The sequence below is a fragment of the Rhamphochromis longiceps genome, linkage group LG3 (assembly GCF_057381845.1).
Source record: "Rhamphochromis longiceps isolate RC_006_pf linkage group LG3, R_longiceps_female_GT1.1, whole genome shotgun sequence".
NCBI lineage: Eukaryota > Metazoa > Chordata > Actinopteri > Cichliformes > Cichlidae > Rhamphochromis > Rhamphochromis longiceps.
In genome coordinates this window covers 22128903-22141902 of record NC_140559.1, presented here as the reverse complement: position 1 = coordinate 22141902, position 13000 = coordinate 22128903, and the positions used below count along the sequence as shown (strand labels likewise).

The following is a 13000-nucleotide window of genomic DNA, read 5'->3' as shown; positions in this document are numbered from 1 at the left end:
GTGCTTCTCCAGTGCGCTCATGGCATCAGCATATGTATCACCTTGCTCCGGTAATGTGTAGAATAACCGCTGTCCCTCCGGGCCCAAGCAGTGTAGCAAAACAGCGCGTTTCCTAGCATCCGGCCATGCGTCTCCCATTGATTACTAGCATGTAATTGTCGAATATTTTCCGCCATGTAGTAAATGGAATCGGCGGCTCACCCACATGTGGAAGAAAAGATGGTGGACTCGGAACTGATGCACTCATCCTCGTCGCCAATTTGTGGTGTTTCGACAGAAGAACGGAGACGGCTTGGTTTGTAATGGAACGTATATATTCAGCAGTAGCTCGCCATTTTACATCTCACCATACACTTCACTTCTTCTCTCCTTCCATCATTCTTAGTCACAGAGCCCCCTACTGGTAACTGAGTATATGTTCATATTCAGTCCCCCTTGTAAGCAACCCTTCACCATCTTAGCAGTGTATGTAAACACAACATCCCCGATCCTTACTGCGCATGTGCAGGGGTTTTCTTCTTCTTCTGTTCATTTAATGGCAGTTTACTCCCCAGTGTATGAGGATACCGCCACCTGCTGACCGAGCGAATGAACCCTATTGTAAACTGAATTAGCGTCATTACAAACGTGTATTAAATTTGATTTAGTGATAGTCGAGTGTGTTTATGCTTGTCTGTGTGGAGAGGATTGTTGGTATAGTGATGATGATGTTCACTATCACTGTCAATTGTCAGTAAACACTTCATCTGGTTGTTGAATCTTTACATGACATATTACAAAGTCTGTATTATTAACTCTGTAATTAGGCGCCATTCTTCTTATTTTATGGCGCTGTTGTTCAATCGGGGAACACTCTATATTGAGGAGAAAAGCGTGAATTTGTTTGTATACAGATTATCCATTGTTTAAATGTCCCAGTAGTCGAAAAAGGAGGCAGAGCTGTTGAGAAATGCTAGGAGCTAACTGGGCACTAACCGTATCATTCAAATATATTGAATGTCGCAATGTTGGCAAAGAGAGGAAGTGACGTAAGATTTGCGCATGCGGGGTACCGATCGGGTTTCCGGTACGGATTGGGTAGCGACACGGACCACGCTTGATATTTGGGGACGGCGCATTTGGAATACACTTCGGATTGGGACATCTGTTGTCGTGTCGCTGTGACGTAATAGGTCTCAAAATGCGTACTCCAAGTGTGCGGTTGCTAAATTGGGACACAGCCATAGTGTGTCCTCCAGTGCTTGTGGTCGTGCTGTTCTGTCATTGAACGACTGTGTGCAGGCAGGGAAGAGGACCCAAAGAGGCAAAACGTGAACTCAAAAACATTGTTTTTGTTGCAGGCTCAGAAGTAATACAAAATAATATCAAAACTAAACTGGGAGAATTCTAATATTATGGGAAGACAATGGGAGACACACAGCAAGAAGGTGAACGAACGTTAACGAGGCAACTGGAGGACACATAATGGTTAACAGGTTAAAGATATTGGTAAAGACCTCTAGCTGCTCAGCACATCCTTGAAGCACACATTCAGGAATGTTGTCAGGGCCAACAGCTTTGCGAGTGTTGTTAATGCTCAGTGCATTATGGACATATGTGATGGTAGGAGTGAGTTTTGCGACTTTATGGAGGCTCACAGTTTTTTGGGGGTAGTGTTTTCAAGAAGTCATTGGTGGTCAATCTGCATGAAGCCTTTCAGGCGTGACAGCATATCAGTGGTTAAAGCAGAGAGATGCAATCAGTCAAACAGCATTCGCACCACCTCCAACTCACTTCCTCTCAGCTGAACTGTGGTCAGCTACAGGAAGATGCGAGGTATTTCCACGAATCAGCAACACAACCAACATTTAAGATAAAAAGTAAATAAATCCTTTTTGAGATAAGAATAGTTTGCTCTATAATGACAAAGACACCATCCTGTCAGTGAAGGCGCCATGTGGGTGATCTTTAAATATAATTCTTTTGTTATTTACATGTTTTTTAAATTTTTTAAATTTTTCTTTTTTTTGGGAGGGGGAAGGGGGGGGGGGTTGTGTGTGTGGTTTCCTGACCGATTTCAGCCACTCACAATGTTAGGTTTTTTTTAAGTCAGTGAAGGCATCTCAGAGGTACCCATGTTCCCCTTAATGTCTGCTAATTTTGCTGGGGCTCATGTCTATAGTCATTAGTCAGTTTTACCATTTTTAAAGCTTTTTCTCTCTCTCGTTGTTGCAGTCAGACAAAGAAACCTTCCACTAAAAACCACAACACTGGCATCCTGTCACAGAGGAAGAGGAGGAGGGTTTGACTTTAAATGACTGTGAACTGGTCAAACTGTTGACCTGATATCGAGAGTAGAATGATGAACACATCTCTGCTGTGGCTGCTCAGTAAGTACACTGTAATGATTATCTATGAAAATCTGTTTTTTCTTCATCACAAACATTCAGGTTGGATTAGAATAGGAGGGCTAAGATGAGTTTTGATCAAGAACACTAAGAAGAAGGAAGAGGGTCAACAAGGATATCAGAATATTTTATAACAAATAAATACAGTGCAGAAAACTGACATGAATACATTGATTAACATTTTTTTGTCCAGCCCTCATACAGATGCACGACATTCAAAGTTTAAGGTTTAAATACTATTTGTGTTAAACTACTTCAGAAAGTGGTAAAATAAGTTTTAAACACTTTACTTTTGCAAATATTAGAAAGTATTAGTACAAACATTTTACTTTTCAAAAATTTAATTCCTCAAGATATAATAGTGTCATGGTGCCTGTATCTGGGACTCAGGGTTTTGAAATTTTGGGATGTTCAGATTTTCTCAGCTTTTTGTGTCTGTCGGCAAGATGGCGCCTGTGTTTGGCTTCGCCGCCTGTGCCGCTAGTACAGCTCGCTGGTATAGTTTTATATTGACCGCTATTGTCGCTTGCAATATTAATTTTACCGTTTTGTGTCTTCATTTTGTCTCTGCCACCAATATTTATGTTCGGGGCACACTGTTGTATATTAAAGACTCAATGGAGAGCTACTTTGACAGCTGGGACAGTTACAGGAAATTTTTCCCTCCACCTTTTGTGTGTTCCTCACCTGAGTGCACAGTACCATACATATCGGTGGGATTCAACACGAAGAAAAGAAGGAGGGGAACCAGGGCCGGTGTCCAAGTGCGACTGAGAAGGTACCAAAGATTAGCTTGTTGGATGTAGGAATATTCCCAGTGCCTACAACCAATTCAGCTACTGTCACCGGGTGCCGACGCTACACTTCAGTTCCAAGCCCGGAATCTATGGTCTGATGGCTGCATGCTCACCTTGTGTCTGTCATCCGACAGTCGTTTTGATGGCAGAGGTGATGTACTACCATGGATATTAGCTTCAGTTAGCCCTGAAGTCACCGCCCAGGTGTAGAGGTGCACAGGTGTTTAATTCAAGTGGCACTGCAGTCAGCTGTAGAGTGCACCAACCAAACATCATCGATCAGGTTTGCCCTGCTCAACACTCGCTCAATCACAAACAAATCGTTTATTTTAAGCGATCTTTTTATAAAGGAATCTCTCAACTTCATGGGTTTAACTGAGACGTGGCAACAAAACATGGATTATATACATCTGAAGGAAATTTGTTCGACTGGCTGCTCCGTCATTGGAACTCCACGTCTTTCGGGACGTGGCGGAGGACTCGCTGTTGTGAACCAGGACAGATTCACATGCAGACTGATGAATTCAGATTCCTTCACTTCATTTGAGCTGCAAATGATCAAGGTCGGCTCTTTGCACACCTTTTATTGTATTTTACTCTACTGACCTCCTGGAGCTGCCGAAGTCTTTCTAACTGAATTTAACGACCTCTTGTCATCCATTATTAAATTAGAGAAGGTGGTAATGTTGGGAGATTTTAACCTTCATATTGATGATGCATCCTGTAACATGGCTGCTGACTATCACAGAGTCTTTTAACTTTAGGCAGCATGTTTCTGGTCCCACACATATAAAGGGTCACACATTGGATCTTGTTTTCTCCTTGGGTTTAAATATAAATGACATTCGTGTGGAAGATGTCCATGTGAGTGACCATAGCTGCATAAATTTTAACTTGTCGTTTTATTTGGAGCCTCTGGCTATTGTTTCTCCTGATGCTCCTTGTGCATCAGTGCACTCAACCTCTGAATGCAATGAGTTTATGAACTACTTCACAAATAAGGTCACTGCCATCAGGTCTAATATCTCTCCATCATCTTCTCAATATCAAATTTACAATTTTCTCTCCTCTGATACTTGGTTCTCTTTTACTCCTGTTACATTACAAGACATCAGAGTCCTGCTTTGTCGTATAAAACAGACTTCAAGCCCCCTTGATGTCCTTCCATCTTCACTTTTCACTAGTGTGTTTGATTCCATTGGCCCCTGTATTGTGGAAATGATAAATACTTCTCTTCATACTGCCTCAGTCCCCAATTTCTTTAAACAAGCTGTTGTTGAGACAATATTAAAGAAACCCCAGATGGATCCATCTCTTCCTAACAGTTATAGGCCAATAACCAAATTACCTTTTATATCGAAGATTTTAGAAAAAGTAGTAGTAGAACAACTTAACTATTCCCTGGATAAAAATGCTGTTATGGACACTTTCCAGTCTGGTTTTCGTAAATTGCATCCCACTGAAACGGCCTTACTTAGAGTATCTAGTGATATCTTGATGGCAGCAGACTCTGGAGAATATACAGTGCTGGTCCTGTTGGATCTCAGCTCTACTTTTGACACTGTAGATCACAGTATCATGATAAACAGACTCAAGAACTTGTTTGGGATTACTGGTGTTGTTTTAAAATGGTTTATGTCATATTTGTCTGAGAGATCTTTTACTGTTTGCATGAATCATGTGATGTCAGACTTAACAGTTTTGCCTTATGGGGTTCCTCAGGGATCTGTCCTGGGTCCAATTCTCTTTCTACTTTATATATTCCACCTAGGCCAAATTATTAAGCGCTATAAAAATTAGAGTTGGGTGTCTCAAGACCAGTCTTGGTCTTTTACGTGGGGCCTTTGGGGCCCTACAAGCTCCTCAATATTTATCTGACCTGCTGAAACCACATTCATCCTCTCAAGCTTTAAGGTCATTAGATCAGAGACTGCTGGTGGTACCGCGCACTCGTTTTAAAACTCGTGGTGATCGGGCCTTTCAGACGGTGGCACCATGGTTGCGGAATTCTCTTCCATTGTACCTACGCTGCACAGACTCCATTGATTCTTTTAAAAAACAGCTGAAGACATTTTTATTTAGAAAAGCATTTTATTAATTTCCTCTTACGTTGTTTTTATTGTTTTATTGCACTTTGCGATTTTTTTTATCTGTGAAAAGTGCTATATAAATAAATTTTACTTACTAACTTACTTACTTTGTATTTTGGTTCTGTATTTAGATTTCTAGTTTTGTACTCCTGGCTCCAGAACTGCCTGTTTTGCCATTTTGTATTTTAAACAAATTCAGCGTTAAAACTATTTTGAGTTCATTTCCTGTCTTGTGAGTCCAGCATCTGGATCCTTATCCTGCCTGGTACACAAATGTTTCAATGAAATAGAGACTGCCCAGTAACTTTATCTCTAATAATATAACAACATACAGTAATGAAATCTGTAAAATAAATAGTGTGGAGTACAATGTTTGAATCCAGAATGCAGAAATCTAGAAAGCTGTGAAACAAAGAAACAAAGAAATACTTGAATATAGTATGAAGAATTTCCATTAACTACTCGAATAAATTCTTTACATTGTGTCATTCTTTACATTGTAAAAGTCATCATAACACGAGTCTTTGTTTGTGTGAACTTTGTAAATAAAGTTTTATTTGTTCTGTCAGCTCAGAGTAAATGTACTTCTTTACATTGTTTCACTGCTGATATTAACAGGTTACCAGCACTCTACTCCAGCAGACATGCCTCTGTTTCGGACATTAAAGAGAAAACTGTTTCATCCTTTCTACGCTCATCAGTGGACAACTCAGAAAAACCCGTCTGTGTTCTCCGCAGTCTGGTGGATTTGTTTTTACTCCTGTTTTGTTAAATGTCAAACTCAAATCAACCTGAGTGTCATTTCTCTTTAGTTCTGATCTCACTGCTGAGCTGCACAACAAACCAAGGTCAGTAACCTTCTTCTGTCACAGTTTAAACCTGACATGAACTAAACCTCACTAAGTGCCCAGTTCTTTTTTAACCTTTCTTGTGGCATGACATGGCAATCATACAGTAGTTGATCACTACAGCCCACTGAATATTTCAACCTCCTAAGTATAAAGGAAGTAGAGTAAAATAATCAATTTTATGTAAATAATATCATAAAGTCTTCTTCACAGCTGGTCTGACTGTGAGTCCCAGCAGCTCTCAGTTCTTTAAAGGAGACTTGAGTGTGTGGAGTTAGTGTTGATGAAGCTGTGTGTAAATGGATGAAATGCTGTAGTTTGTCTCTGTGTTGAGGTGGATCAGTGATCCTGCAGAGTCCTGTCCTCCCTGTGATGGAGGGAGATGACGTCACTCTGCTATGTAAAACAAAGACCCCTCCCTCCAACCTCCCAGCTGCTTTCTATAAAGATGGCTCCCTCATCAGGAAGCAGCCTACAGGTCACATGACCATCCAGCATGTTTCCAGGTCTGATGAAGGCCTCTACAAGTGTGACATCAGCGGTCATGGAGAGTCTCCATCCAGCTGGATCACTGTCACAGGTGAGGAGCTTCACTCTGATTTCACCTTTTATTTTGTCCACATATTCACTGACCAGAAGTCTCTGCAGGTAGACCTACAACCACAACCTCGCCCATCACCTCTTCAAACATGCCCCCGACCATATCTTTGCCCTCTTACTCCACCACGCTGAGACTGGTCTGTCACCTGGTGGTGATCTGTCCATACTTCATCTCCACTCTCCTCGTAGTGTCTTTATATCAACACAGAGCCAAAAGTAACTCTCTGAGTATCCTTGATTATTTACTAAGCACAATTGCTTTTGCCTCATTTAAATATGTCTAATAACCTCATGTTACAGGAAATGACCCCACCATCTTCTTGGCAACAGAAACTAACGCTGATGAGAGACTCTGTGAGGACTATGATGATATTGCCGAGGTGACCACTGAGCATCAGCTCTGAGCTTATTCCCCATCAGATGGTGGTTATCATAAAAGTTATCATAATACGAGTCTTTGTTTGTGTTAACTTTGTAAATAAAGTTTTGTTTGTTCTGTCAGCTCAGAGTTTGTTTGTTTTTTACATGTCAAAATGGCAAAAAGAGCTTGTTGACATCCTGATGTTGCTGTGTCACATTTTTATATTATAGGTTTTATGTTAGCACCAGTGAGAGGGAAGATATGGAGGCTTCATCAACAACAACATAAGTAATTAACGTAACATCCATATTTTTAGACTGTGGTAGTAAACCCATGCAGTCTCCCCTCTGCTGCCTTGCATGTTTGGCAGAAATAGAAAACAGTGATGTCACATCTCTAGTAACAAATTGATTACCAAAGTCAGACAAACAAATCAAAACAAAAAAAAATACATAGAATACTAGGTTGTTTTTTTGTTTTTTTTAAACACCTCTGAAAAACACATAAAGTTGTGCTCGTCACTGAGCTGTTTGGCATCTTGTAAACGAGCTGCTTTGTGACATTAATGTAGCAAAAGTTTATTCTAGCGGCTCGACCATGCAGCCCATTTTTCTTGAAGCGCCTCTTTTTTGTGCATCTTGAAAACCATATTATATGCTACCTCTGTCTGGTTTCCTTTTCATTTTATTCTGGACCTGTTTGTTACTGTTCTCCATCCCCCAGACCTCATTTGTGGGGACATAACACAGCCACAGTCAGTTTTTGTCCTCTATGTCAGCTGAAGTTATTTGTGGGTTCTTTTCATCCCAAACATTTTCTGACAGCTGTGGCTGAAATTTCTTTTTGGCCTACACTTACTGAGGCTTGGTTTCTACAGAATTCCTAATTTTCCACTTCATACTTAGAGTTTGGACATTGCTGACTGATGTTTTCACTTGTGGGATATCTTTAAACATCATTTTACTGTTTCATAGAGTTAAACTTTCTTCTACAAATTCTCTGATAATTCTTTTGCTCTCCCTTTGTCTCTGATTTCATCAACGTCAGTGCTAAAAAAACGTGCAGTGGTCTGTCTGAAGACCAGAACCTCACTGACTTTTGATAAACACAAACAAGCAAACAGATGGCAGGTAAGGATGGTTACCATAATTTATCATCATTTAGACCTGTGTGTGTGAACCTGTGTGTTATCATGCCAAAACTTCCAAGGTATGTAATCTTTTGATTGGCATCATTTAGGTGTTTTCTGATGTCATCATGATTGAAATAGGGCAAACATAACCACATTTGAAATAAAATATTTTTTTTATTTTTTCTCATATTCTCTGAAAAATATCCCCAAAAGCACAAAGGTTATGCCAGGTTATATAAATTTATGAGTACAGCTGTACCTCCGCTGTCTGCACAGTCCCATGGCAGTAGGTTGAGGATTTATATCAGTAACCAAACACCCAGTCACATGACAGCAGCTCATAAATTTTGGTAACTAGTCATTATCAAGAAACCTGATTGATAAGAATCTGAATCAAGAAGAAAGATGATAACTTTGAACTTAGGATGGTTGTGTGTGCCAGCAGGCTGGTCTGAGTGTTTCACAAACTGTTAATCTATTCGCATTATCACAACCATCTCCAGAGTTGATAGAGAACAGTCTGAAAATGGAAAATATCCAGGAAGCAGCTCTTCTGTGGGACAAAATTCCTTGTTGATGTCATAGATCTGAGGAGAACGACTAGACATCTTTCATGGCACAGTGATAATAACTGAGGTAATTCTGGAGAGACATTAACCCGACGGACCAGTTGCAGGAACCAAAATATGCTAAGAACTGCCCTGGGAGACACTTAAAAGAATTATTGGTTTTGTGAGGAAAGAAAAGATGAGAGGTAAATGTCTTAGCCTAACTATCCATCCATCGATCTTCATCCGCTTTATCCGAGGCCGGGTCGCGGGGGCAGCAGCCTAAGCAGAGAGGCCCAGACCTCCTTCTCCCCAGCCACCTCCTCCAGCTTATCCGGGGGAACACCAAGGCATTCCCAGGCCAGCCGAGAGATATAATCTCTCCAGCGTGTCCTGGGTCTGCCCCGGGGCCTCCTCCCGGTGGGACATGCCCAGAACACCTCACCCAGGAGGCGCCCAGGGGGCATCCTTGTCAGATGCCCGAACCACCTCAGCTGGCTCCTTTCGATGTCGAGCAGCAGCGGCTCTACTCTGAGCCCCTCCCGGATGACCGAACTTCTCACCCTATCTCTAAGGGAGAGGCCAGCCACCCTTTGGAGGAAGCTCATTTCTGCTGCTTGTATCCGCGATGTCGTTCTTTCGGTCACTACCCACAGCTCGTGGCCATAGGTGAGGGTAGGGACGTAGATCGACCGGTAAATTGAGAGCTTCACTTTTACACTCAGCTCCCTCTTCACCACGACGGACCGGTGCAGCATCCGCATTACTGCAGCTGCAGCCCCAATCCGTCTGTCGATCTCCGGCTGCCTTCTCCCATCACTCGCGAACAAGACCCCGAGATACTTGAACTCCTCCACTTGGGGCAGGAACTCACCCCCGACCCGCTGCTTCACACTCGGCTGCGAACCGTTCCAGTGCGAGCTGGAGGCCCTCACCCGATGAAGCCAACAGAACCACATCATCTGCAAAAAGCAGAGATGAGATTCTGAGGCCACCAAAGTGAAAGCCCTCCGCCACTTGCCAGGCCTAGAAATCCTGTCCATAAAAATTATGAACAGAATCGGTGACGAAGGGCAGCCCTGGCGGAGACCATCACCCACCGGGAACGAGTCAGACTTATTGCCGGCAATGCGAACCAAGCTCTTGCAACGCTTGTACAGGGATCGAATGGCCCGTAGCAATGGGCCAGACACCCCATACTCCCGCAACACCTCCCACAGGACACCCCGAGGGACATGGTCGAATGCCTTCTCCAAGTCCACAAAACACATGTAGACTGGTTGGGCAAACTCCCATGCACCCTTGTTACGAGATCGATCAACTTTAGACCAGACAACAAACGACGGAGGCTCCGGAAAAGTGCAATCAAATGATGAGTTTTATTATCACAGGAGAACAACCAACCATCAACATAGGGATTGTTTTTGCTCTCCCAAGAATACACTGGGTTCTGGTTTTATAGGACAAAATATCACACCTACGTCAATACAGTTCAAAAATACATGGTGACAGACGGGCAAAAGTTCAACCCGTGCAGACAAGGGTACATCACGTACACTTCTAATAACCATACACCGACATATAACTTCTCTTTTCTACATTGCTTGCCTTTTAGGGTAATAACTTCAGGTCTCACCATCTCCGAGAGCTAATAATGGACCCTCGTCATTAATCACTAAGTAGAGTACTTTTGCAGCCAGTCTCAAACTGAAGCAGAAGACGCTTAGGCCTTTGCTCAGACCTGCTACTAGATTAATATGTGTATCGTAAGCGTGCATGCAATTAACCTGCTATGTTCTCATCTCCCCTCAGCATGTATCATCTGGACACTCTCACCAGTGAAGCTTAAAACCTTCTAGAATGGAACATCAACTCTAACCAAGCACATTCATGCATTGTGTATAAAATGATCCCTGGGACACACAAACCCCTCCACCACGATAAGGTAGCGATTCACGGAGAGGATTTATCTGAATCTGAATGTTAGCCTAACTATTAGCCTAAAAATCCATCATCGGTATTATATGAATCATGAGATTAAAACACACTTACCTAGCATATTTTGGTTCCTGCAACTGGTTCGTTGGGTTATTGTCTCCCCAGAAACACTTCACTTGTGCTTTCAGAAATCTGTTTTTTCCTATTTCCATTTTTTCTATTTGTTTTCGTTTTTCCTATTACCATTGTGATGTGTGTGCTTTTGCAGCATTTGACTTATTGCTTGTGTCTTTTTGTTTTTTGTTTTTTAAGTTGCAGTCCGTTTGATGTCTCAGGGCCACCATCGATAACTTATTGTCATAATCAAAGTATGAAAGGACAATGTTTACACCTTGAATCAGAAGGGCTACAACAACATCATGAAAGAATGGATCCATCCTTCCTTTTATTAGCAGTTCAGGCTGATGATAGTCATGGTGCAGAGGTGTGGGCCACTTTGTACCCTTCCTTGAACAAGAAAATGAATTCACTGCACTCAGATTGTCTCAGCAGTGACTTTTTGCGTGGCGCACAATTTTTTTTTTTGTATGTGTAGGGTTGTCAGGAAGACCGTGACAGGTCAACCTGTATGAATAACTTCAGAAATGTGTCTCCCACACTGATGAATAGAACCAATCACAGTGTTGATCTTTGTCTCAGTAGGAGAAGTTTGATCTGTTTCTGACAGCAAGTCAGTGGTTAAAGCAGTTTGATTACTGATGCAGTCACTCATCAGAAATCAGACCACCTCCAGCTCACTTCCTGTCCGCTGAACCACAGTCAGGTACAGAAACATGCAAGTTGTTTCCACAAATCTGCAACACGATCAACACAAGATGGCAATGAAAAAATTAATGAAACCCATTGATAATTAATATTGAGATTCTCTCATTTTAAGTAAGAAAAGAGGTCCAAGATTTGAGGGAAACCTCAAATCTTGGACATGGAGAACTGTCAATGCGTCTGACAGACACTGAGATGTTTTCATGTATTCATTTGTGCAGTTTCCTGACTGATTTCAGCCACTTGCCCACAATTTTTGCTTTGTCTCAGACCATCATAGAGGTACCAATTTGTTTCTGTCCATCTTAATAGACAGTTATCAGCCAGCTTAACTATTTAAATGGGTTTTTCTCATGTTTGTTGCAGACTGACAGGGAAAACTTTGCTTTTACTACAAACCACAACACTGGCATCCTGTCACAGAGGAAGAGGAGGAGGGTTCAAGTTTGAACTGGTCAAAGTGTTAATCTGATATCACTGAGAGTTGGATAAAGAACACATGCAATGATTATCTATAAAAAATCTATTGTTTCTTTATCACAAACTTCCAGTTTGGTGTGGGATCAGACCAATGTTCCCTCTAAACTGCGCGGGTGCACAATCGCACGTCTATGCGCACAAAAAATCTACGTTGCGCACAGAAAAAAATCTAACCTGAGTTGAAATTAAAATTAAAACTTTAACAATTCTGTTTTGCAGTGTTAGTCAGTAAGTGAATGGCTACTCCCATATGGGATTAGAACGATGCCATCTTATCCCATAGTCCAGCCAATGACGCGATTCACATTTTGTAACAGTTGCTGTTGTAATGCAGTGTATCACCACATGGCGGCGCCTCCCGTCTCATGACTGGTGTGTCAACCCCTTTTTGTTCTTCTTCTCACTCTCCCTGTAATGGATGCTCCCGTGTGTACGCGGACTAGTGTGTTCTCGAGTAATGTGTGGTAGAGGTAGCACTTTTATTTTTGATATTCTAAATAAATGAGTACTTTTGGAAAGTCAGAAGCTGTTGCTCATTCGCTATCCACGTGCACACCTCCGCGGCTGGGAGTTTGTGTGTTTGCTCAGACACATGAAAAATTAGAGGGAACATTGGATCAGAGGTGTATTAGATCAGTTTTGATAGAGGAGAGCGAGACAAAGGGTCAACAGGAAATCACAACTAATTAAATACTGAATTTTACATTGCTATACAGGAACTATACAGATAGCTGCACAGAAGTTTAAACAGCGTGAAATAACCGTTTTACAAGGTGATGTTTTATGACTGGTAAAGTCAGAATTCTGCTTGAATACCATATTTTTCAAACCATAAGGCACATTAAGCAAAACAAAACAGTCAGATAAGTCAAAGTTTACTCAACTCATTCTTCTTGCCTCCTCCACTTCTGTACCATTGATTCATTCATGTTGAATTCTCTCACAGCTGCTTTATTCCCATGTTGTTGCAGTATATTAATGACTAACCTGGTATTGT

At 41.7% G+C, this 13000-nt stretch overlaps 1 protein-coding gene and 1 long non-coding RNA gene across 2 annotated transcripts in view; both read left to right on the top strand.

Moving 5' to 3' along the window:
* LOC146673433 (uncharacterized) overlaps positions 1–13000 on the top strand; it is a 461960-nt gene that overhangs the window by 360087 nt on the left and 88873 nt on the right. The gene's annotated exons all lie outside the window — the stretch shown is intronic.
* LOC146673440 (uncharacterized) lies at positions 6495–7212 on the top strand. The gene is made up of 3 exons (XM_085384366.1): positions 6495–6702; positions 6771–6938; positions 7023–7212. Exons 1-3 carry the CDS (start codon positions 6495–6497, stop codon positions 7124–7126), a joined length of 480 nt encoding a protein of 159 aa, XP_085240492.1. The 3' UTR covers positions 7127–7212.

Excerpts from the sequence above, each read along its gene's own strand:
- LOC146673440 (XM_085384366.1), top strand. The coding sequence starts at position 6,495 with ATGGAGGGAGATGACGTCACTCTGCTATGTAAAACAAAGACCCCTCCC. Across the intron at positions 6,703-6,770 it reads CAGCTGGATCACTGTCACAG|GTAGACCTACAACCACAACC; the intron begins GTGAGGAGCTTC and ends AAGTCTCTGCAG. Across the intron at positions 6,939-7,022 it reads ATATCAACACAGAGCCAAAA|GAAATGACCCCACCATCTTC; the intron begins GTAACTCTCTGA and ends CTCATGTTACAG.